The sequence below is a fragment of the Argiope bruennichi genome, chromosome 4, assembly GCF_947563725.1.
Source record: "Argiope bruennichi chromosome 4, qqArgBrue1.1, whole genome shotgun sequence".
Taxonomy (NCBI): Eukaryota; Metazoa; Arthropoda; class Arachnida; order Araneae; family Araneidae; genus Argiope; species Argiope bruennichi.
The window spans coordinates 70,786,359-70,808,632 of NC_079154.1; the positions used below are offsets into that span (position 1 = coordinate 70,786,359).

The window sequence follows — 22,274 nt, forward strand, 5'->3', positions numbered from 1 at the left end:
TTGAAGTGTATTTATTTTTTTTCTATTTGAACATGTTGGTATTTAATTTGATATTTTATCCATTTTAATTAAAATTATACAAGAACAAAACACCAGTAACCTTGCTATATCCTCAATTTTTATATGTCAATCTACAATTTTGTCAAAGTCATAATTATATCCTCAATTTAGATCCAGCAAATGTATCACAGATCACATGTTCTTGAATTAAAAGAACTGTTTCATATTGTTTGGCAACATTTGCTTGACAGTGCTCAAATTCATTTCGTAAACACAACATAATACGAAATGAACCGAATTTTTTGAAACAAAGTTATTTTATAAGTTAATGAACAAACATGATTCCATTAGTAAAAATTGATTTAATTTTAAATTTGTTAATTTTATTCAGTATATGTCATTGTCAACGATTTGGACATCCCGCTACTGTATTATTTAGAGCTTCTAATCCTAATAATGAATTGCGTACACATACATTTCACCGATATGCAGACTTACCTGGAGAAGTTCCATCTGAATATCGTGTTAAACGAGATGTACTTTCTAATTCTGCGAACTTGAATACAAATTTTTCATCTGTTGTAAGTATTTTTGAATTTTTTGCGTCAAAAATACTTGATTATTGAAGTTATTTTTACACCAAGTTAGAATTTTAGGTTAGTTTTATTTATAAGAAATACTACGTTTACCTTGCGAATAAATTATATAGTAATAGACTGCACTTTAAAGCGGCGCTTTTTATATGAAATGTGTTGAAACTAAGAATATTCTGTAATATTTTATGATAATTTTTACTAAAATTCAATTCTGAAATTGAAACGAATTTTGATAATATATTTCTCATTTTTGGAAATATATGTATAAAAAAACCTTTGAATTGCTTGCTATTAAAAGTGTGAAATATTTTTTTTTCCTATTTTAAAAACTTATTTAAGTTATTTCCTAAATTTTCAAAAAGGGAACTCAGTAATTAGTTACAGGAATTGTTGAATTTGCTATAATTTAAATATCCAGGATGTTTTAAAATTCAATTGTGTGTGTGTGTGTATATATATATATATATATATATATATATATATATATAAATTTGTAAACTTATATTTGTATTTCATTGAAATAACTGGGGGAAAATATATGCTGATATTCAACAATTAACTTATAAATGGGCTAGTTTTGTTAAGTAACTTTTATAGGAGTATAAGTGGAGTTAGATGTCACAAAAGAAAAAGATTAAAATCTTATATGTAAAGATCACTTACGATTATCATGGCACACATTTTAAAATGAAGGAAATAATTTTAAAATATAGAAGGTTTAAGGAGGAATAAACTAGTTTTTAACAAAAATATAATTGTAGTTTTATTCTAGAATTAAATTCTGTTTAATACTTTTATTACTTTATTTTTATGAAGAGTTTTAAAGCATATTTTTTAAATAACCCTTGGAATTTTTTTTTCTGCATTAGCAAAGTGAAATGTCTTTTTTATTACTCTTCATTAAATAAAAACTGTTTAAATATGAGGTTGTTATACTAATTCAGGAACTTTCATAATTTGAAGTTAAAAATAATTTATTATTTCCTCTCTTGTGTTATTTCTTCTGTGATATTACATAATCATTCTTTTAAAACTTCTACATGAGAGACAATATGAAAAAATTTGATTCACCAACATAAATTGGTTTTTTATAATTTGATTTTCTGTTTGCTCTAATAAATCATTTTATGTTAAATAATATGAGGAATAATTTAAAAAAAAACTAAACTGTTGTTTTAAATTAGATTTTCTAAATAGTTATTTAAATTGATGATCTATAGGTATTAACTCTTTCAATATAGAGGGCAAAAAAATTCCATTTCCATTTTAAAGAAAAATTAAATGCAATTAAAATTAAAAGTTGTTCATTATCTCCTGTTCATTATTTCTGAGATGGAGATGGTGGAAATTCACATAAAATGTAACCTAAATCAAACAGCTTATACATCATCGAATGATAGTTGCTTTTCTTTGTATTGTTATAAATCCTTTTTATAAATGGTGAATTATTTTTCAAATGATTGTGCTATTTGTAGTATCTTGTGATCTTCATATTTTCTGTTAATTTATAATGTATTATTGCTAATCGAAAGCTTCTTTAATCACTTAAACAATTTTATTATCTTTTATTAATGTCTATATTACATATTATAAATGAATTAGAAGAAATTACTTATGATCAAATATTGATTGTAAGGTAAAAACAAAACTGCATTCACTTTTTCAGTGTCATTGATATGTGTGTTTGTGTAAGGCAGTGTTTATTGGAGGTGTTTGATTAAGGCAGTGTTTATTGGAGGTGAATGACTTCTAGTTAAAATTAAATGATTCTATTGCAAAAAATCTAAAAATTATCTGTATCTTAGGATAATTTTTAAAGTTTTAAAAAGTGATTATAGAGATAGCAAGACATTTTTTTTTTTTTTTTTTTTTTTTTTGTAGTTGCATGCTTGAAGAATATTTACTATGTTTCTAAATGGTTGTAATTTTAATGAAAGAAAATCACTTTTATTTGAAAAGTTACTTTGAATTTCTTAGTATAAACAAAATGTCCTTCATTTTTTAAAAAAATAATGCATGTATTAATTCAATCTTTTTTTTTTTTTTTAGTTTCGACTAAATGATAGTCATGAAAGGTTATCAGTCCACTGGGCAGGCAAAGGAAGTGATGTTCTCATTTGTTTGGCTCGGGATCGCTTACAGAATACTGCATCAACATCTAGTGTCTTCATTTCGTATGATTATGGAAAAACATTTGTGGAAAAACAGGCTGAAAACATGAAAATATCTGATTCTCAACAATCAATCATATCAATGTTCTATATAAGTCCTGTTATGAACAATCATGTGAGTAAACATTCCCATGTTTTTTTGTTTGTTTTTTTACCAATGAAATTTTATGAGTCTTTTTCTCTAATTGTGTGTTGTTAATGATTATAAAATAGGCAGTTTAATAAGTTTTTGAGCAGTTTTTAGAAAATTGCAGCTTATTTCTGGAACATTTACTATGTTTTAAAAATCTAGAAAAATCACTGTAGTTGATTTTTGCTTGGCAAATCATTATAGTTCATTTCTTTTTGTAATATTTGTATTTGTTAGATATTATAATAATAATTTTTCTTATATTATGATTTATACTGTCAATTTTCTTTCATAGTAATTACTCATGCTGACTTTTTTTATTATGAAAAGTAATAATAAAGGATTGCATATTCTTATAATGTCTTTGTGAATAGTTGAAATAATATCAGTCTTCTGTCAAACAAATAGAAGCTTTTATTTAAGAAAACAGATGTGATTATTATGCTCATTTAGATCAATAAAATGCATATTACTACAATTAAAAAAAATTTTATTAAAAAAATGCATTTGTCTTTAGTTGATTTGTTCATAAATTTGTGTTTGTTATTTGATTGAAAATTACATTTATAGTGCTAAAAACAATGCAACATGTTTGTGAAGGAACTAGGGAAGGGGTTGGGGACAACTTTTTTTCCTAAAAAGTACTTAAAAATTTTTTTTTTTCTGTATTAAAAGTTAGATGAGTTTTATCTATTTCAGAGACTGGAGTTATATAATTTCAACATTTTGTCTAAATAAAAACAAATATTGTAGAATTTTATTTAAATTGACAGTGATGAAATAATAAGTAATATTTTAAGTTTACAATTTTTTTAGGCAAAATTATTTTTTATTAAATTTTTATATATATATATATATATATAATGCACATTTTTTCCCCCTCCTTTTCCAGTATATCTTTACTGATGTTATTCATAACTATATATTTACCACAAGAGACTTTGGAATGTCGTTTGAAAAGCATTCAGTGCCATTTGCTCCTGATATTATTTCTATGCATCCAACTAATTGGCAGATAATTTTAGGAATGGACAAAAATGATCCTCTAAAAAAGGTAAATACAAATAATTTTTCAAAACAAAATTTATAAATTGAGTTAAATGTTCAATATATATTGTATACTTTCTTATTATACATATGTGTTTGTGATATTTCTTAATCTGTTTTAAATCATAATTAATTTCTTATTTATTATCTATACTTATATTACTTTATTCCAAAATTTTCCCTTATTTCGTGATCCAAACTCCATTTTTTAAGTAATTATTTCCAAGACAAATATTCAAGCTCTAGGCTAGGAATCTCTAATATAACACATTTTTTCCAAAGATACCTTTTCTAAATCTATATGTGTCAAAGAAATCCCTATAAGAATCTCTTAATAAGAGCACTAAAGTAAAACCTTCAAACTTTTTCTCTTATGTTCTATTGTGTGTTGTATCTTTATTCTCATGTAGAAATCATATCCTCCCATGAGAAAAATAAATTCAAGTTATTTAAAAAAGCATCTTCTTTCTATCAGCCTGATTGTTCAACACATGAATTATACACGCACACACATACTATAAATAGTTTTTAAGAGACTTTAAAATTAACTTTCTATGAAAAATATAATTTTTCTGGTACTTGTGTATTAACTGTAGCTATTAATGCCAGCTATTTATTGCCAAAGATGCAATGCTTATTTCAACCAGCAATTTTTCACTTCCAAAAAATCTCCAAAGATTTCTTGTTAATTAATCTGTTAACAGTATTTGTCAATGACTTACAATTAATATACAGGGTGTCCCAAAAAAAAATGTATACACACTTTAAATAATTGTAAATTTGGGGTTTATTATAATTTGAATAATTTTCATCATATAAAAGATTCTACAAATATCATTCTATTGTCTTGTTATCGCATGTTCTCAAACTGATATCCGTTCTGCTCCAGACACTGCTGATAACGCGAAGCGATGGAATAGTACACATGATGGAACAATTCCCTTGGGATATTCTTACATTCATGTTCAATGGTTGCCCTCAATTGAACAATTGTTGCAGGTTTATGGACATCCTGAACAGTTCCATCAGCTTCAAACTTATCTCTAATTCGAGTGATGGTAACTCGTGTAGGTGGTTCTTTGTTAAACTCCCTCTCAAATTGTCTTTGCACTTCTACTGCATTTTCATACTTGCAGCAGCATTTTAGAATAAATTTCCTTTCTTCAAATTCAAGTCTGTCTGCCATCACTCGGTTCAATGGGTTCAGTTTGTAAAGAAAGAAGAAATAACTTAGTTATCAGCTGCTAAAATGTGTATACATATTTTTGGGACACCCTGTATAAGTACTGTTTAATTGTTTCATTTTTAACTTTTTCACTTTCTAATCTTTTTCTTAATTCTCTGTACTATGATGTAAAGAAAAAGTACTGTTCGTTTCAATATTTTGAGATGACCGTTTTTTGGCGGTTCTGTTTCATTAAGGGGTGATACACGGAAGGATATGTGCTATTTCCGAAATTTATTTTATTGTTAAATGTAAACATCTCCTCCTTTCCTTTCATCCCTATTTTGCCGAATTCAACCCATCCTAATGCATGTGCGAAAGCCCTGGAGTGTTTTAGAATCCATTGGCAAACAATACTATAATTGTCAAAAAGTTTGAGATTCTGATGAATCTACATGTTTTAGACCTTCTTTATTTCAAAAAGATCATTTTTGGTATTATGTCTGTCTGCAACAAAGATAATTCATAAAACTCTTTGAGCTAGAAAGATGAAATTTGGTACTAGGTCTTTACACCAAATTTGTAGATATCTATCAGATTTTGAGCAAAATCTATGAAAAAAGTATGCCTGTTCATCTATTTCTAAGATAAGCTGACATAATAATTATGGAATGCCGAGAGCTAGATGAATATAATTATGTGCAATATTTAGCATCTAAAGTTTAGATGTCTATCTAATTTGAAATCAAATCCTTCAAAATACTGACTTTTTGCAGTTCTGTACATACACAACTGTATAAGTATGTTAACTCAAAAATGTATTGGTTTAAAAGTAACAAATTTAGTTCTGTGTCAATTTTTAGTTTCAGTGGGTTGTAAAGAATATATCTAAAACACAACTTTGATTTTTGAGTACTGTTAAATCCGTGACAAGGATTAATTATGAAGGATTGCATGATAGATTAAGTAAAAATGTTAAATTTGTTCCAAAGATCAATATTTGGCAACAGTTGCTTGTCAGTGCCTTGCAAGGCATTCAATGCCTTACCCAAGATCCAAAATTTTATAAGGGAAGAGTCTTTATAAGAGGACATGCTGGAAAGTTTGGGGGAGGCTGACCCCATTGCTTTATATTTGAATTCCTTTATATGTAAATTTTAAGTGTTTTCAATTTTATTATTGTTATATTATTTCAATTTTATTATTGTTTTTGTTGAATTTCATTAACGAAGAATTATTTTTAATCAACCAGACTTGAATTTGCAAATTTTTTTAATTGAAGTTTAAGCTTTTTTTTTTTTTTAGAAAATTGCAGATTAAGTACTCATTTATTTAATTACTATGCATTCTTTTAATAAAATACATAATAGGATTGTAATAAATATTCTTTGATAAAACTATTAAAAAGCTGCTGTAAAACTTGAATAAAAACTTTTTCTTCTTATAAAATTATAAAAATTTTAATTTGAGCTCTGTAAAGCTATATTAAAAACTCTTACTCCTTTGTAGCACATATTAACATTTTAACATTATGTAAAGAGAATATATGATTGTATCATTATTACATTAGTTACATTTTGAATTCTTTTTTTAATATTGTAAAGAATAGTTTTGTAATATATATATATAAATTCATTCTGTTCTCAGTAATGTTATCTTGATATTTTGTTACAAATAGTCTCTTTTGTATAAAAGAAATGCAAGTCCTTTTTAATGATATTTTTTTCTGTTAGTTTACCTAATTGCTGCACAAATATATAATATATACTTTAAGCATCTTTTTGCCTTTACAAATGATATTAATATAACTTTGATTTATTAGTGCCAAAGAATTGATCATATATATATTCTTACCTTCTGTGCTTATACTTCAATTGAGTAACACTATTGTATTTCTTTTTCACTTTAATTGCAATAGTTGTGGTTTTCTGATGATTTTGGTGTTTCCTGGAAAGAAATTCAACTGCAAGTAAAAGTGTTTTATTGGTAAGACATCAAATATTATTGTTCTTAATGTGGATTAGGTCATTATATTCTCTTCTTTAATTGACTCTTCAGATAGAAAATTGTCTGGATCTTTAAATTGTTTAATCTATTTTTATTTAACAAACTGAAATCTATGAGAAGTTTTATAATTCTGTATCTGAGCTTATTTAAGAAATTTTTATTCATTAGAGAAGGCATTGTTTGTCTTATAACTTCATTTTTTATTTATAGAAGTGATAAGAGCAAATCATGTTGATAACTTTACTTTTTAAAAATTTCTTTTAATGAACTGCATATCTGAGTTTTAAAAGATGCTTTTTTTGTATTACAATCATGTTACATTTGTACAAGCAATTTTCAAATTTTGCTATGTTTTATTATTACATTAAAGGGATTAGTAATAATTGGCATTGATTGGGGGGGGGGGGGAATACACATCTATAATTGCTTTTTTGTTTATACAGAATGTTTTAGAAATTCTTATGTTATCCAAACATATATATCCAAATTATATATGTAAGGGCAAATTTAAATACATATACTTTTGTAACTTTTTGTGAGATTTTATAAATATGTGCATTATTGGAATTTGAAAATTTTATTCCATTCTTTATTGGTTGCATTTTAAACAATTCACAATATCATTCCTAAGTTAATTTTTTCAAAAAAAAAAAAAAAAAAAATTCATTTAATTATTGTTAATAAGTTCCATCTTCTGTTATTTTTAAAGAGAATTTCTTTCAGTGAAGCAGTGTTCTCAGAAGGGCTTTCATTTTTCAAAAAATATTATAAAAACAAGTCTATGAAACAAGTAATATAAGTTTGAATGAAATGAATATCTGATACATATGTTTGCACTTATTCAGCACAATTTGTTAATTTTTAACTATTGATTTACAGATTCATCTTTTAATAATTGCTTAGTATCATAAATGTAGATTTAGTTTTAAATTATGTTTAAAACTAAACTGACTTATAAAAAGTGAATAATACATGGCCATACTATCTAACTCTAAAGGTAATTGCAGAGAAGAATTTTGTGTGAAATGTTAGCAGTTAAAAAAATAATAATAAATCTCCTGAAAGCTTCTAAATTATTTATATTTTTGCATATAATTGACATAGACTAGAAAGGATAAACTCTATAAACATGGATACATATCAAAATAGTTTCAATTAAAGAAATGGTTCTCCAGAATTTGATTAAACATAATATGAATAAAAAACATTTATTTGTGATTTATTACCCTATTTTAAACTGTTATGTACTATGGAATTGATAATATTTATTAAATAAGATGTGATTTAAATATACCTCTTAACCAAAATGTAGTTAAAAAAAATGAAAGAAATAGTAAATTCTTAAAGAATATTAAAAGTAAAAATTCAAAAGTTTTCATTGTTACCCTGAAATTTAAAAAAAAAAAAAAAAAAAAAAAAAAATATTTCATCAAGTATTTTGTGTGTTTTTCTTCTGTTGTTGATGAATTTTGTTTAATATCTGTGAGTTTACAATAAAGAAATAAACTGATGATGTTGCAGAACTTAGAAGATAGATGTGTCGTGTAATGTTTATATTTTTAATAGTGCTATATTGATATGGAGATATACTGTTACAAAGATTCATGTAAACAATAAATAGAATTTAAGACAATTAAAACAGTATCGGACAATTTGGCAGGTTTTGAATTTGAAGGTGTATCTAAAGTAATTTAAATCAAATATAGTCAATATTCCCTGCAAACCAACTGATTGCCTGATATGACTACTGATGAATAAAAACCTTAATATATTTGGTTTTCAATCTAAAATGTGCATTTAAGTATTTTTCCTGTTAAAATCTTTGTAAAAACAGGAAACAAAATAATTAGTATTTTTTAAAAATATTTTATTTTTTGATCTTTAGTTTCTAAAAACTCAGCAAGTTTAACTTTTTAATGTTTTAGCATGATCTAAAGAGTATTACCCCCCCCCCCCCCATTATGTAAATTTGGTCTTTGCCTGAAAAAAATTAAAATTTTAGTTTCATATTTTTTTTTTTATTATGACAATTATTGGGAAGAAATTTTACCATGATTTTATATTTTGTAAGTGGCAAATTTGTTATTGTTACTGTAAATACTTAAATGATGAAAATCATCAATTTATTAGCTTGATGGTTATAATTTTAATAATTATTGTGAGTTTCTGTAGTATAGAAGAAGAAATGCTATAATTGAATACATTTTATTTTGAACGTCTAATGCTTTTTCTTCAAAATTTCAGTATGCACAGAATTTTGTTTGTTATGTATTATATAGGAATTATAAATTTCTATAATAAAAATATAACAATATTTAAAACCTAGGGGAGTAGCAGGCATTGATCCAGAAAATACGGTCTTTGTTGAAAGAATTGAACCAGGAAATGATACAACTTTATTGTCATCGTCTGACTTTTTCCAAACCAGATCTAACATCAAAGAGTTGATCACACATATTGAAGATTTTGAAGTATCGGAAAAATATCTCTTTGTTGCCAGGAAACAGGTAAATATTATAAATTACTAGAACTTACTTGATGAACTAAAATTGAAAGATTGTAATTCATCAATTATTTTTTAAAGCATTTAATTGGTTCAAAGCACCGTGATGGCGTTCTTCAGTTATGGGTTTCTGTTGACCGAGGCTCTTTTAAAATGGCTGAATTTCCAACTCATCTTGAAAGGAAGGTATGTGCAGCTTTATATATATATATATGCATACATTTTTTATTGAAGTTTTACAATATGCCTATTCTAAGTGTTTTATGAAATATAAAATTAAATTAGATAATTTTATTATTTAGGAAATATTTGTGTATGAGGCTTCTGACGAGCAGGTGTTTGTTTGTGTCATGCATGATGAATTAACTACCAATTTATATATATCTGATGTTCAAAGGATGAAATTTTCTCTTTCCTTGGAAAATATTTTGTATATAACATACCCAAGTACTGAAGGCAGCTTTACTGGGTAAGTTTTATTTATATTGATCATATCAGTGTTATTTTTTTTTTTTTTGTATAATATTTATTTACAGAGGGTCAAATATATTCTAATAGCATTTGTTTTTTTATACATCTAGTATTCATTTATGTAATGGCATATTCTTTATTTTATCAGAAATTTTTTAAATAGATAATTTATTTTGATAATATACCTCATTTGAATCAAAATTCTTTAATAATAAGAATAAAGCATAAGGATATTTTACAGAAAACAGCACTTTAAGTGCAGCAGCAGTCTAACAGTCTTTTTATCCTGTTATTTTTTTTTTTCAATATTGCAAATAAATTTGTTTAAATTTTCAAAAATATTTGTCATATTTGATAATTGATCTCGAATGAATCAAAAGCCCTTTGTAATTGGAACTAACAAAATACACATTTACTTAACATGTGCTTTAGTTGTCATAATGGCTGATATTATAGTCAGAAGATTAAAAATGATTGAGCCAGTAAATCATTAGAATATCAAATGCAAAACATTATTGCTCTGTGCTGTAATTTTGCAGTTTTTTTAAAAAATTTTATTGACATCCCTTTTGCAATACATGTAAATATATTGTTTTGTTTTATTGTTATAGGCTTTTGAAATGGTATGTTCTGCTACAAGTAAGGAGTATTGTCAATTTTTAACAACTTTTGTGATTCCATTTTCTTGAATGCAAGTACTTGCAAACATGTGAAACTATTTTTTCAGTAACTTTTGAGGTTTAAGAAAAATGTACATATGTTGAATTAAGAACTTGAAATCCATTTTGAGATATAGATTTTCGAGACGAATTATTTTTTAACTTTAAAATTGGTTAATAGTTATTTATTTTACTAATTTTTAATATCTCAGCAGACACTGAATTTTATTTTGATAGTAAATACAATGACGGAAGTACATACATGCATATATACATTGAAACAAATGTCTGAAAGTAATTTTTTAGGCAAAAAAATAGCATTTACCTCAAATCATATTTTGATTGTATTTGCTTTTTTAATGTATTTCTTTACTTTGAATTTTTTTTAAATCTACTGTTTTCTAATTCTCGAAATCTTTCTCCTGAAAGACATTTATTAACTTCTGATTTCAGTGAGGAGCGTATTGCTGATATTCACAAGGTGCAAGGCTTGCGTGGAGTTTATATTGCAACTCAGTTAAAGCAAGGGAATGCTACAAATTCTACATCTGATAATTTAATGACAGTTATCACTTTTGATAAAGGTGGAGAATGGAGTCTACTGAAACCTCCTGTCTCAGATAAAAATGGATCTCCTTTAAAATGCAATATAGTTAGTATCTATTATCTTTTTGGGAACTTATAAAGAATAATGATTAGTTTGTAGTTAACATAGAAGCAATGTTATGATGTTATTAATATCAATGTATTATTTTTCCTTATAGAATGATGGTTGTTCTTTGCATTTAACACTTAAATTTAGCCAATTATATCAGAGATTCCGTACAGTTCCTATTTTGAGCAAGGAATCAGCAGTAGGCTTGATAGTAGCATCAGGTACTGTTACTAATATTTTAATTCTATTTACATCAAATTAATTCCTTCCAGTGATATTATGGAGCATAGTTTTTAAAAAATTATTTTTAAAGAGCAATGTATTAATGAGTATGACTATTGCAAAACTGTTGATTTAAATGCAGTATTTATATCGATTTTTAATTCTTTAGTGTTTTTTTAAATTAAACAGTTAAAATATGTGAAAATCTGAAAATTTATTTTAGTGTTGAGTAGTTAGAGTATTCTTTTTTAACCAATTAATTTGAAGCTATATTTCATTTCAATGGAAGGGAAAAATTATTTGTTCATATTGTGAGCTTAATTATTTTGATAAGATTTTTTTTTTTTTTTTGAAAAATTGTAATTCTATATGTAAATGAGTTATAATATATATTATTTCATCCAGTTTGAATTAATATTTTGAGAAAAACCTTTTTCTGTTTCAACCAAAATTACTTTAAATTATTCATTGCTTTTGTCAAGAATTATGAAAATCATTCATTGTGTTTGTTATGATATTATTTTTTATATTACCATTTTGTTTATTGCAATTATTCTAGACTAAGATGTCCAGATTGTTTAAAAAGGATGTTGAAGTTGAAAATATATCAAATATTGAATGTTAAATTTAAAAAAAGTGACCATTGCCGGCTTTTTGCAAACAGGGGGGGGGGGAGGGTAAAGCTAATTAATAAAGATAATAAATATTGAAGCATTTGAAAAGACGAATATTAGCAAAAGATTTATATTGATTAGTCAATGAATGATATTTTTTGTGAACTTAATTTGCTTATAGTTATAAAAAATATTTTTAAAATTATGAGTCCCTAATTTCAAGTTGAAATGTTTGCATTAAAAAAAAAAAGAAATGTTCTTCTTTGCATAGTTTGCATTCAGCATACATTTACAAACTGTGTTTCAGGATCAAAATATTAAATAAAGTTTTAGATGCATGAATCAACAACTAAATGTATAGAAATGCTACATTTTAATGTATTGAATCCATAATTTTGCTCCAATATATGATTTTTTTTTGTATTTAATATAGAAAATGTGCAGATATTTTTAAAGATGTTATTTTGACATGTGCTTGTTAATTTTATTTTAAGTAAATAAAATGTTTTTATAATATTCTGAATGACAGGAGTTGCGGGGAAATCCATGAAAGGTCATCCAAGTGTATTTGTGTCCTCAGATGCCGGAGTTACTTGGCGTGAAGTATGTATTATTTTTTATTAATACCATAGTTTTTAAAAAATATTTTTAATATAAAAATACAAAATGATGTTAAAATACTTTTCCCAGTTTCGATAGACTTATAGTCAAAACTAATGGACAGAATGAAACCAAATTGACTCTGGAAAGTATTGGAAATGATTTTCCTTCTAATATAATATAAGCATTATTTGGTACAAGTTTTTTTCATATATAAAATTCTCATGATTCTCATGCTTTCCATAGTATGCATTTGAAATTTGGTTCTATTCTGTTCTATTGTTAAATTTTAGCTACAGTTGCTTTCATTTGGGAAACCTATTTTATGGCTCCTTGTATATTAAAAGTTTTAAGTATACATGATTGAATTTCATCTGAGAAACTATAAACAATTTAATTGTAATTTACAAAGTTTATTAATTTATCATTATATTTATTTATTACTGAGATTAATATTTATCTTATTATTTTTGTAATCCATAGTATTTAGACTACAAGCAATCTTATTTCCATTTCTTTTATATTATACCCATTATTGTGCATTTTTAAAAATTTCAATTATTTAAATTCTAAAAATTTAACAAAATTAAAAAAAAAAATGGAGGAGATGGTACAGGACAGTTTTTTGAAAACATTTATTCTCCATTTCTTTTTCTTATTTTGGTATGAGATACATTTTAAAGAAATATTTTCTTCATTGTAGATGTCGCTGATTTTTTTAGACAGAAATTAGTTAATTTATGGCTTATTTGGATTGTCTGGGAAACATTTTAAAAACTAAAGTATTTAAGTTTTTTTTTTACTTCTTAAAATTTGAATTTTAGAATGGTAAATTTCTAGTTCTTGAAATTAGTTATGGAAACTAGGTTGAGAAACTAGATATTAATTTTTATTTACAACAACTTTTGTAAATAACTTTTATTTAGTTGGTGTTGTATGTATGGTAATTCAAAGGATATTAGTTGGAGTATGTCAATTAAAAATTAAAATATTAAAAAACATTTTTCTTGGAAGTTTTATATAAATAGATTGAATAGAGGGAGAAGCAGACAAATGTAATATATTTGAAAGTTCTTATGCAGTTTTTGATTATATAATATAATTTAATGCATATAATTTGATTATAAACATAAAATGATCTTAATTCAAATAACTGAATTACAGAGCTTTTTTTTGTTCCTTTCAAGAATTCAAATCTGAATATGTTTTGTCTAACAAATTTTTTCCTTGTGAAGAGAAATTCTGGAGTCATTGTTTAAATCTAATTTATTAAATCAAATTTATTTTAATTATAATATATTTAATTGGAATTTAAATAATTGTTAATAATTAAATGAACTTAACTAAGAAAAGCTGTCGGGAGAATTTTTTTCAAATTACTGTGAGCTTTTATTTGAAAGAGTTGCAGCATTTTTTGATAACAATTTTGCTACATTAAATTTAAATGGAATTTTTTTTAAAAATGATTTTAGCTTGTATTTTTATCAGGACAGTGTTTAATATTGATATTTTTATTTGTTATAATTTTCTCAGTTATTAGAATTAGTTGTCTGATTAAAAATTTTTTATTGACATTGACCATTTAATTTTGGTGCAATGAAGTAATTTTTAATTCTTGATTCAGTTTACAGTTCATAGTTTAATCCATTAATTTTTTGCAACCTTAATACAATTTAGTTAGTTCATTAAAAGCAGTGTTGTTAAGTGTAAAAGTAGATAACAGTTTGTCACATGCAGTTCATATAAAAGGTACTAAGAATGTTTTGCAATGCTGCTTTGTGTATTTAATTTTTCAAAATAATTCCTGTCACATTCAGTATACCTCACCATGTTCCAAAACCACTTCTTATACAAGTTTTGCTAGAGAGAGGGGGCATTAGTGAATATGGCTAGTAAGTCTCAAGTCCTCAGAAGGAGAAGCATGGGAGACTGCATCACTTTTAACTTCGTTTTTACATGCAGGAGCAGTGTTGAATTTCCAGAAACATAGTTTGAACTATAAGGAGGGTGCTGAAATATTGTAGTGATCTAATATTTAGTACTGGTTTTGGTACGGTGGGCTGAAGCCTTATCATGATGGAGGAACCAAATGTCCATTTATAACTTCTGCTTCATAGATTTTAAATTTTTTTTTTATTTTATGTAGTCACTATTCAGCGATTGTTCTCTGTGTCTAAAATGACAAGCTTCACAATTCCTCATGATTTGAAAAATTCAGCTATCATTTTCTTTTATGCAGATTAGAATTTTCTGGGCATAACAGGTGTATATTCTTCATCAATGATCCAAGCTTTGTTTTGAGCTTTGCTTGGTACATCATAATAACACAGCTAAGTTTTGTCACATGTTGTATAGTCCACACTTCACTCGGTCTATACGACAGCCAAAGGCAACATTCGTTGTGTGTAATTTATTATACAGAAATGAATTTATTGATGGTGTATTTCAGCCGAATTATCTGATGATAGGCCATTCACCCATCTTCATCAATCATTTTCCTTTCAGTAGTAATGTTTACCCCTGCAACAGACATTTGTGACGTTCCAACCCTCTCAGTGTCTTCCAAAGTTAAATTTCTCTTTTGGAAATCTCTGTGTCATCAGAATATAATCATACAATGTAGACAAATGTTACCTAATTGAAGAATAATTTTTTCTAAGAACTGGCCTTCATTTAAACTGTATGAAATTATGCTACAAATCGTGGCCACATTGCTATAGCAAGTATTTCAAATAATCTCTGCTATTGAGTAACTGAACCCACAAATTTAGCACAATAGCTATTGTACAAGTATGAACGTATCTCGGCACAAAACAACAAACAGCCTCAAGCAATTCATTGTGTCATATTGCAATTCTTTCCTTGTACCCTTTGTACTAAATTTTGTAAATAATATACATGAAGCATGTAGCTTATAAAGTTTTTTTATAAATTTTATTTTTACTTAGGTTCTTTATGGAAGCTATATTTATATGATTGGTGATTTTGGAGGCATTATTGTTGCAGTAAAATCCTTCAGCCATCAAGAGACTGATGAAGTGATGTATGCTATGAATGTTATTGTTTCTAAATTTAAATATTCTCATTTATAAAATCAGTTTTATTAACAAATAGAAGTATTAACAAAAAGTTTAAGCAACATAAACAATCAAGCTTGAAATAAAAATAAATTAAAAGAAACTAATGCACTTGTTCATTTATACATGCCATTAAATTTTTTGTAAATTCTAAATGTATAAATTTTGAACTCTGTTGATGAAATTTGCTTCTTTTTATTGCTTAAAATAATTCTTTTAAGCAATAAAAGAAATAACTGCAGTCCTAGTAGTCATAAGTTAAAATGGATATTTTTCTTTAGCATTTCAAATGTATAAATATCTAATTTTGGAGAAACATTTCTGACGCATAGCATTAAAATTCTCATTCATGATATTTGAATTTTTAGTTCGATAAATGTTTGGATTCTGTCGTGCTATGAGAATATTTTTTTTTTTTTTCTCATTTTGCTCTATATATAGTTCTTAACAGACTCATAAACTTAAAGAAGATTTTATTATGTTAAGAAACAAAATTTTATTGATGTATATTTAAACTTGTAATTTCAGTGATAATAAATGGAATTTATTCCTTAACTGTATTTTCCTGTACTATGTAAGTTTTAATGCTTAATTCTTTATTTTTTTTCTACAGCTATTCAACAGATGATGGTGAAACTTGGGAGACTATTAAATTTTTGCCTGAAGGTGGCAAACCATTTAGAGTGTATGGGCTAATGACTGAGCCTGGAGAGAAAACTACCATATTTACTTTGTTTGGTTCAAATAAGGATCATCATGAATGGCTGCTTGTTAAATTGGATCTTCGTCATGTTTTCAGTGAGTATGATTGCATTGTTGATTAAAGTGAACAAAAAAAGTTTAGTTAAATTGAACAGAAAGTTCAAAGTATTCATTTAGTTTTATGGTAAATTAATAAAACTTGTAACAAAAATCATAGTAGATAAGGGTAAATTTAGAGTTTCTGAAATTTTTTGAGGTATTATTGTCATTTACTAAAAGTTTAATGAGAATTTCATTTTGAGTAGTATTTTTTAAATTCATTCTTGATCATATATATTTATATTTCCCTCTTTATATGTGTGTATGTTTGTTATAGATTCATTAAGAGGAGGAGGGGGGGGGGAGTGTTTTCTAAAACTGATTTCAACTATATTCGGTGTGCTGTCTTCAAATATGAAGTTATTCTTTATCAGCTCCACCTTTCTGATATTATTACTTGGTATTTTATTTTTAAAAATTTGTTTTATTATGATAGGATTTCTTATAGCAAATTGGAATTACATTGGGTTAGTTTGGAATTAAAAAAAATTACTGTCTCTAATAGATTTTTTAAAGTATTTTATGGATAATGTATTAAACAATTGATTAATTCTATTTTATATGCATTGAAAAGATAGTAAATTTCATTGTTTCTTGTAGAACATGATTGCAAAGCTGAAGATTACAAGATGTGGAGTCCACATGCACCAAATCGCTCTTGCTTATTGGGCCGAGAAGAAATATACGAACGAAGAATTTCTCATACATCTTGTTACAATGGCCAGAATTATAAACGTCTTATAAAAATAGAAAATTGTCCTTGTGACAGAGAAGATTATGAATGGTAAATCATTTTAAAATAAATTATGATTATTCTGCTTTTGACTTCCAGAGCTTGAAAATATTGTTTCATTTGTATTTTTGTTCATTCTTTTCACTATGTCAGTAAGATTTTTTTCTTGATACGCAAGTAAACGTGTTTCATAAATATATGATATCCAATCAACAACTTCTTAAAAAAAGTCTTTAAAGCAGAATTTATCCTGGCTTTTCTCTTTCTAATCAACATGTTAAAAATACATCATGACTTAATATTATTGTGATTAAATTTATATGATAAAGGTTTAACCATATGCATATTTTTTTTTTTTAATTTGGTTCATTATTCTTGATTTTTCATAACATACAACACCTTTTTCACTTTTATGTTGTATTATTTTTCCCTGTTTGCTCTGTGTAAGTATATATGTGTGTGTTTTAATACAATGCAAGTTAACACATACACATTTAATCAGACAATCTGTACAGTAAATTTTATATGTAGAAGCCATTGTCTGGTTATTAGCAGGGGCACCATTATAGTTTTCATGAAACTTATAAAAAAGTATTTATAAACTAATAATTGTAAGTAAAAAAAAAAAAAATGCTTAGAATTTTTTGCGGTTGTAAAATCTCTGAATCATTGAAATTTTCTTTTCACCTTTTTAGTGACTTTGGTTTTAAAGAAGATCCATCGACAAATAAATGTATTCAAGATGATGAAAGTGAAGGAGATCCAAATAAAATATTAACAACATGTGTTTCTGGAGGTTATTATAATCGGACAAAAGGGTATAGTAGTTTATATAATCATTTATTGAACACAAAATAATTAAATTATTGTTTTATCAATTTAAAATTTGTAGGATAGTTTATTTTTAATAATTATCCATACAATTTGTGTGAATGCAATTCAATTTTTTTTAGTTATCGTAAAGTACCAGGGGATACTTGCACTGATGGTAATGATTTCCTATATGAACCTGAACGAAAATTGTGTCCAGTGGAAGGTAAGTTTTATGTTCTTATAATTGTGAGTATGAAATTGAATAGAAACAAAATAAAAAACAATGCTTTAACTTGCTGTATGCGTTTAAGTCTCTGTTCTGGAAATAATTGCATTTGTAGTTGCTTATTTTAGTTGTTATCATTTAAAAATTAAATGTTTTAATTTATTAATGTTTTAATAATTAATTTATTAAATTAATTAAATGTTTTAATAATTAATTTATTAAATTAATTAAATGTTTTAATAATTAATTTATTAATAATTAAATGTTTTAATTTATCATTTCAAAATTAAATTAATTTCATTGTCCTTACTTTTAATTTAAAAATTGTTTATTACAGTTATTTATTTTGAATTAATTGCAAATGACTTAAACTGTAATTTTAATTATTTGAAAGTGAGTGATTTTTGCTATGATATGATTTTATGTTAAAGTATTGAGTTTTTGTTGATGCTGTTTTATCTTCTATCACAATATTTGTTTTTGAATAATTAAAAAAAAATTGTTAACCGATGCTATATGTGAAATATTAATCAAAGCATTGTGAATATACTGATTATGTTTTATTTTCTGAATTCTTTACTTTTGTTTTGTCTTTCATTTGTTTAGAAATGTAATATATTTAGAATTTTTATGTCTTTTTGGTTGAATGTTACTCCATCATTAATTACACTTGGCATTCAATACTGGAACAAAACACTCTCAGTTTAAGATATAATTATTTAAATATCTTGAAATGTTTAGAATGAATTGATATTTTTATGATAGTTATATATATATTTTTTTCAGATGGTGCTGAATTTATTCTTGTGGCTGAACTTCACCGTATAAGCAGATTGGATTTGAATTCTGAAACCCCAGAATTGATGGAAATTCCATTGTTGAATGTTCACAATGTGGTTGCATTGGATTACAATTATGCAAACCATTGTTTATACTGGCAAGATACCAATGAAGAGAAAATTTTTGTATGCATTTTCTTTTATCAAACTTTTTGTTTATTTGTTCAGAAACATTTAAACACAATAAAGCAATTTTTCAAAAATGATTATCCCTGTTATAATGTGTAAAAAGGACCTTGAAATCTTATGAAATTCATCTGTAAATTATTTTTAATAAAATTTTAGCACATCAGTTAATAATGTTTCCTCAAATGAAAGAAATATTTTTGTGAACGTTTTTCAAAATGAAAGAAAACTTTCTGTACGTCAGATATTACATGGCTCAATCAGGTGTTAAAAAAAGGAGATAATATGTTTTATATATGCATTAAACTTTATAAGGTAAAAAGTTTCATAAATAAAAGCATAGTAAAATTTTTTAAATTAAATCTTCAAATATTAAATTTTAATTTTTTACATTTTTTTAAAAAAAATATTACATTTTATGTAATTTCTTAATTATAACTACTTACTCTAATTCAACTACTTAAGTCATTTCAATAGGTCTTAAACTCTTGAATTTCATTGTTAAAGCAGTTTCACTGTTAAGTATGTGGATAAATTATTATGTATTAAAATTTTTTTTAATTATAATTTTGTGGCAAAATTTTTAAATATGATTTATAAGCATGGCCCAATCAAAGAATTTTTTTATAATATGCATTAATTTTTTTCTTTGTTTTACAGAGACATTGTACTCATCCTGATAAATCCAATGAAGTTATTGCCGAATCCAATATGAAATCTGTTGAAGGCCTTGTTTTAGATTGGGTTAGCAACAATATATACTTTTCAGACAGAGAAAGATCAGTTATTGAAATGCTAAAAACTGATTCCACAGTAGGGCAGTTAAGACGAACAGTTTTAAACAGCACTTATATTGAAAAGCCTCGAGGAATTGCTCTTCATCCTTTAAAAGGGTAACTTATTTATATGTTATGTAATTGTGGATACAGAGTAATTTGATGGATATTAATCTTTCAGTATATTTTTAATGATATAATATTTGATACATAGAATTGCATAGTATTTCTTGCAGCAAATTTTCACAGTTTTGAGTTAAGTTTCTTATATTGATATATTTTTGTTGGGAACAATGTTTAATCCATTTCAGAGGAAACTGCTGCAGTTTATGTTAACATAGAAAAAGAAATTAGTTATTTTAATTTTTATTTAAGTTCTTCAATCATTGTAGCTACAATTTTTATTTGCTTCAGTTTTTTATATTTTTTTCTGCTTAGTAATTTTGAATCTATCTATTTTAATATTCTTTTAGTTCTTTTGTATCATTTGTCAATATCTGCCATCATCAGCTGGCATATTAATAAAACAAATTTATAGTAAATCATTATTTATATGTTTTTCATTTATGCTTCATTTCTTGCGATTCATTCATAACTTTTGGAATTATAAAGTTCTTTATTTATATGATGCACAGTTTCAGTTATTCACTGGTTTTGCCTTTACTAAAATTTACAAATCTTCCTGCCTAAGTAATTATTTATCTTCCCTTTTAAGGCAGAAATTTTTTTCCTTGGAAGCTAGGAGCATATCATACATTTCCTTTTTCTATTTTAAATAAAAGATGCAGGAAAAATAAAACATTAAAAACTTGGATTTTTTTTTTATTTGTCAAAACATTAATGAAAAAAAGGTATGAAATGAGCTTAATTCAATTTGTAATACTGTATTTAATTTTATTAGACAATCAATAAGTAGTGCAATGGTTAAACATTTTTTTTGATTGAATATCTGTATGTACATAAACCATATAAACTGAGAAATGCATAATCAGATTCAAGATATTCAATAAAAGGGTTTTATTTTTTCTTCTTAAATAACTGTTTAATTTTAAAATTTTATTTCTGTTTTCAATACTTTATTGTAAGATGTTTGTAATATCTTAAAAACTTTGAAATTATTACCTTTAAATAAATTTACATTAGTAATATTAAAATTGTAATGATTATAATTGCTTTCTATATTTTTGATTATGCATTTTTTTTCCATTTATATGTCATTTTATCTCAGTTTCTTAAAAATATATTAATGGGGAGTTTCTGCATTTTTTTTTAAATATATCTTTTATACTATAGAATGGTTCAGGTCAGTCAGGTGGTTCTAAACTTTATACAAGTAACTAGATATAACTTTATGTGAGTTAGTCAGTTGTATAATTTTGATTTGAAAAAAAAAAATTGTAAATGAAATACATTTTAAAAAAATGAAAAAAAAAGTGAATAAAAAATTGTAAATAAAAATAATTTTAAAAAAAAATTGAAAACATATTTTATTTATATTAAATGTACTGTGCTTTATGCTTTTGTTTAACAAAACTAAAATAAAAATAAGTATGAAGTAACATTATTTTTCATTTAAAAAAAAAAGCTATATACAGTAAATGCATAAAGTGTGTAAAAAGTAATTTCAATACTGAGTAAATAGTATTCAAAGTAATATTTGTTTGTAAAAAAAAAAAAAAAAAGGAATTTAACAATGAAAATAATTTGCTGATCTGCTATTTCATCATATGTCATAAAACACGGTTTCTTTTATTATGATGTTGAGATTTTTAAAATTCATTTGTAGTAAATTTATTAATACTAAAAATGTGATATAAAAATTATTTCCAGTATATTACTACTAGTAATGTATTTATAAATTTATGAAACTATTTGCAATTTTTATACACTAACTTTCACTTCTGAGCAAAAAGCAAAATATTTTTCATAATTGGTAAATAAGTACTTTTTTTGTTGCAAATAAATTTGTGTGATCTCCAAAAGAATATTTTGTCTCGCTTTTGATTTTCAAGAATTGTTTGAATAAACATTCTTTATTTACTT

The 22,274-nt window shown here is 25.2% G+C and overlaps 1 protein-coding gene across 1 annotated transcript in view; it reads left to right on the forward strand.

Annotated features, from left to right (window-relative positions):
- The first annotated feature begins 259 nt into the window (after nucleotides 1-259).
- Nucleotides 260-22,274, forward strand: part of LOC129965704 (sortilin-related receptor-like) — a 49,915-nt gene continuing 27,900 nt past the window's right edge. Inside the window, exons 1-17 of the mRNA XM_056079815.1 lie at nucleotides 260-581; nucleotides 2,646-2,882; nucleotides 3,790-3,951; nucleotides 7,028-7,095; nucleotides 9,443-9,623; nucleotides 9,701-9,805; nucleotides 9,922-10,088; nucleotides 11,203-11,401; nucleotides 11,514-11,625; nucleotides 12,770-12,843; nucleotides 15,789-15,883; nucleotides 16,531-16,715; nucleotides 17,319-17,502; nucleotides 18,147-18,269; nucleotides 18,405-18,487; nucleotides 19,277-19,455; nucleotides 20,116-20,348. Of these exons, the coding sequence (XP_055935790.1) occupies nucleotides 339-581; nucleotides 2,646-2,882; nucleotides 3,790-3,951; nucleotides 7,028-7,095; nucleotides 9,443-9,623; nucleotides 9,701-9,805; nucleotides 9,922-10,088; nucleotides 11,203-11,401; nucleotides 11,514-11,625; nucleotides 12,770-12,843; nucleotides 15,789-15,883; nucleotides 16,531-16,715; nucleotides 17,319-17,502; nucleotides 18,147-18,269; nucleotides 18,405-18,487; nucleotides 19,277-19,455; nucleotides 20,116-20,348 (2,630 nt within the window). The 5' untranslated portion in view covers nucleotides 260-338. The remainder of the gene's footprint in view (nucleotides 582-2,645; nucleotides 2,883-3,789; nucleotides 3,952-7,027; nucleotides 7,096-9,442; nucleotides 9,624-9,700; nucleotides 9,806-9,921; nucleotides 10,089-11,202; nucleotides 11,402-11,513; nucleotides 11,626-12,769; nucleotides 12,844-15,788; nucleotides 15,884-16,530; nucleotides 16,716-17,318; nucleotides 17,503-18,146; nucleotides 18,270-18,404; nucleotides 18,488-19,276; nucleotides 19,456-20,115; nucleotides 20,349-22,274) is intronic.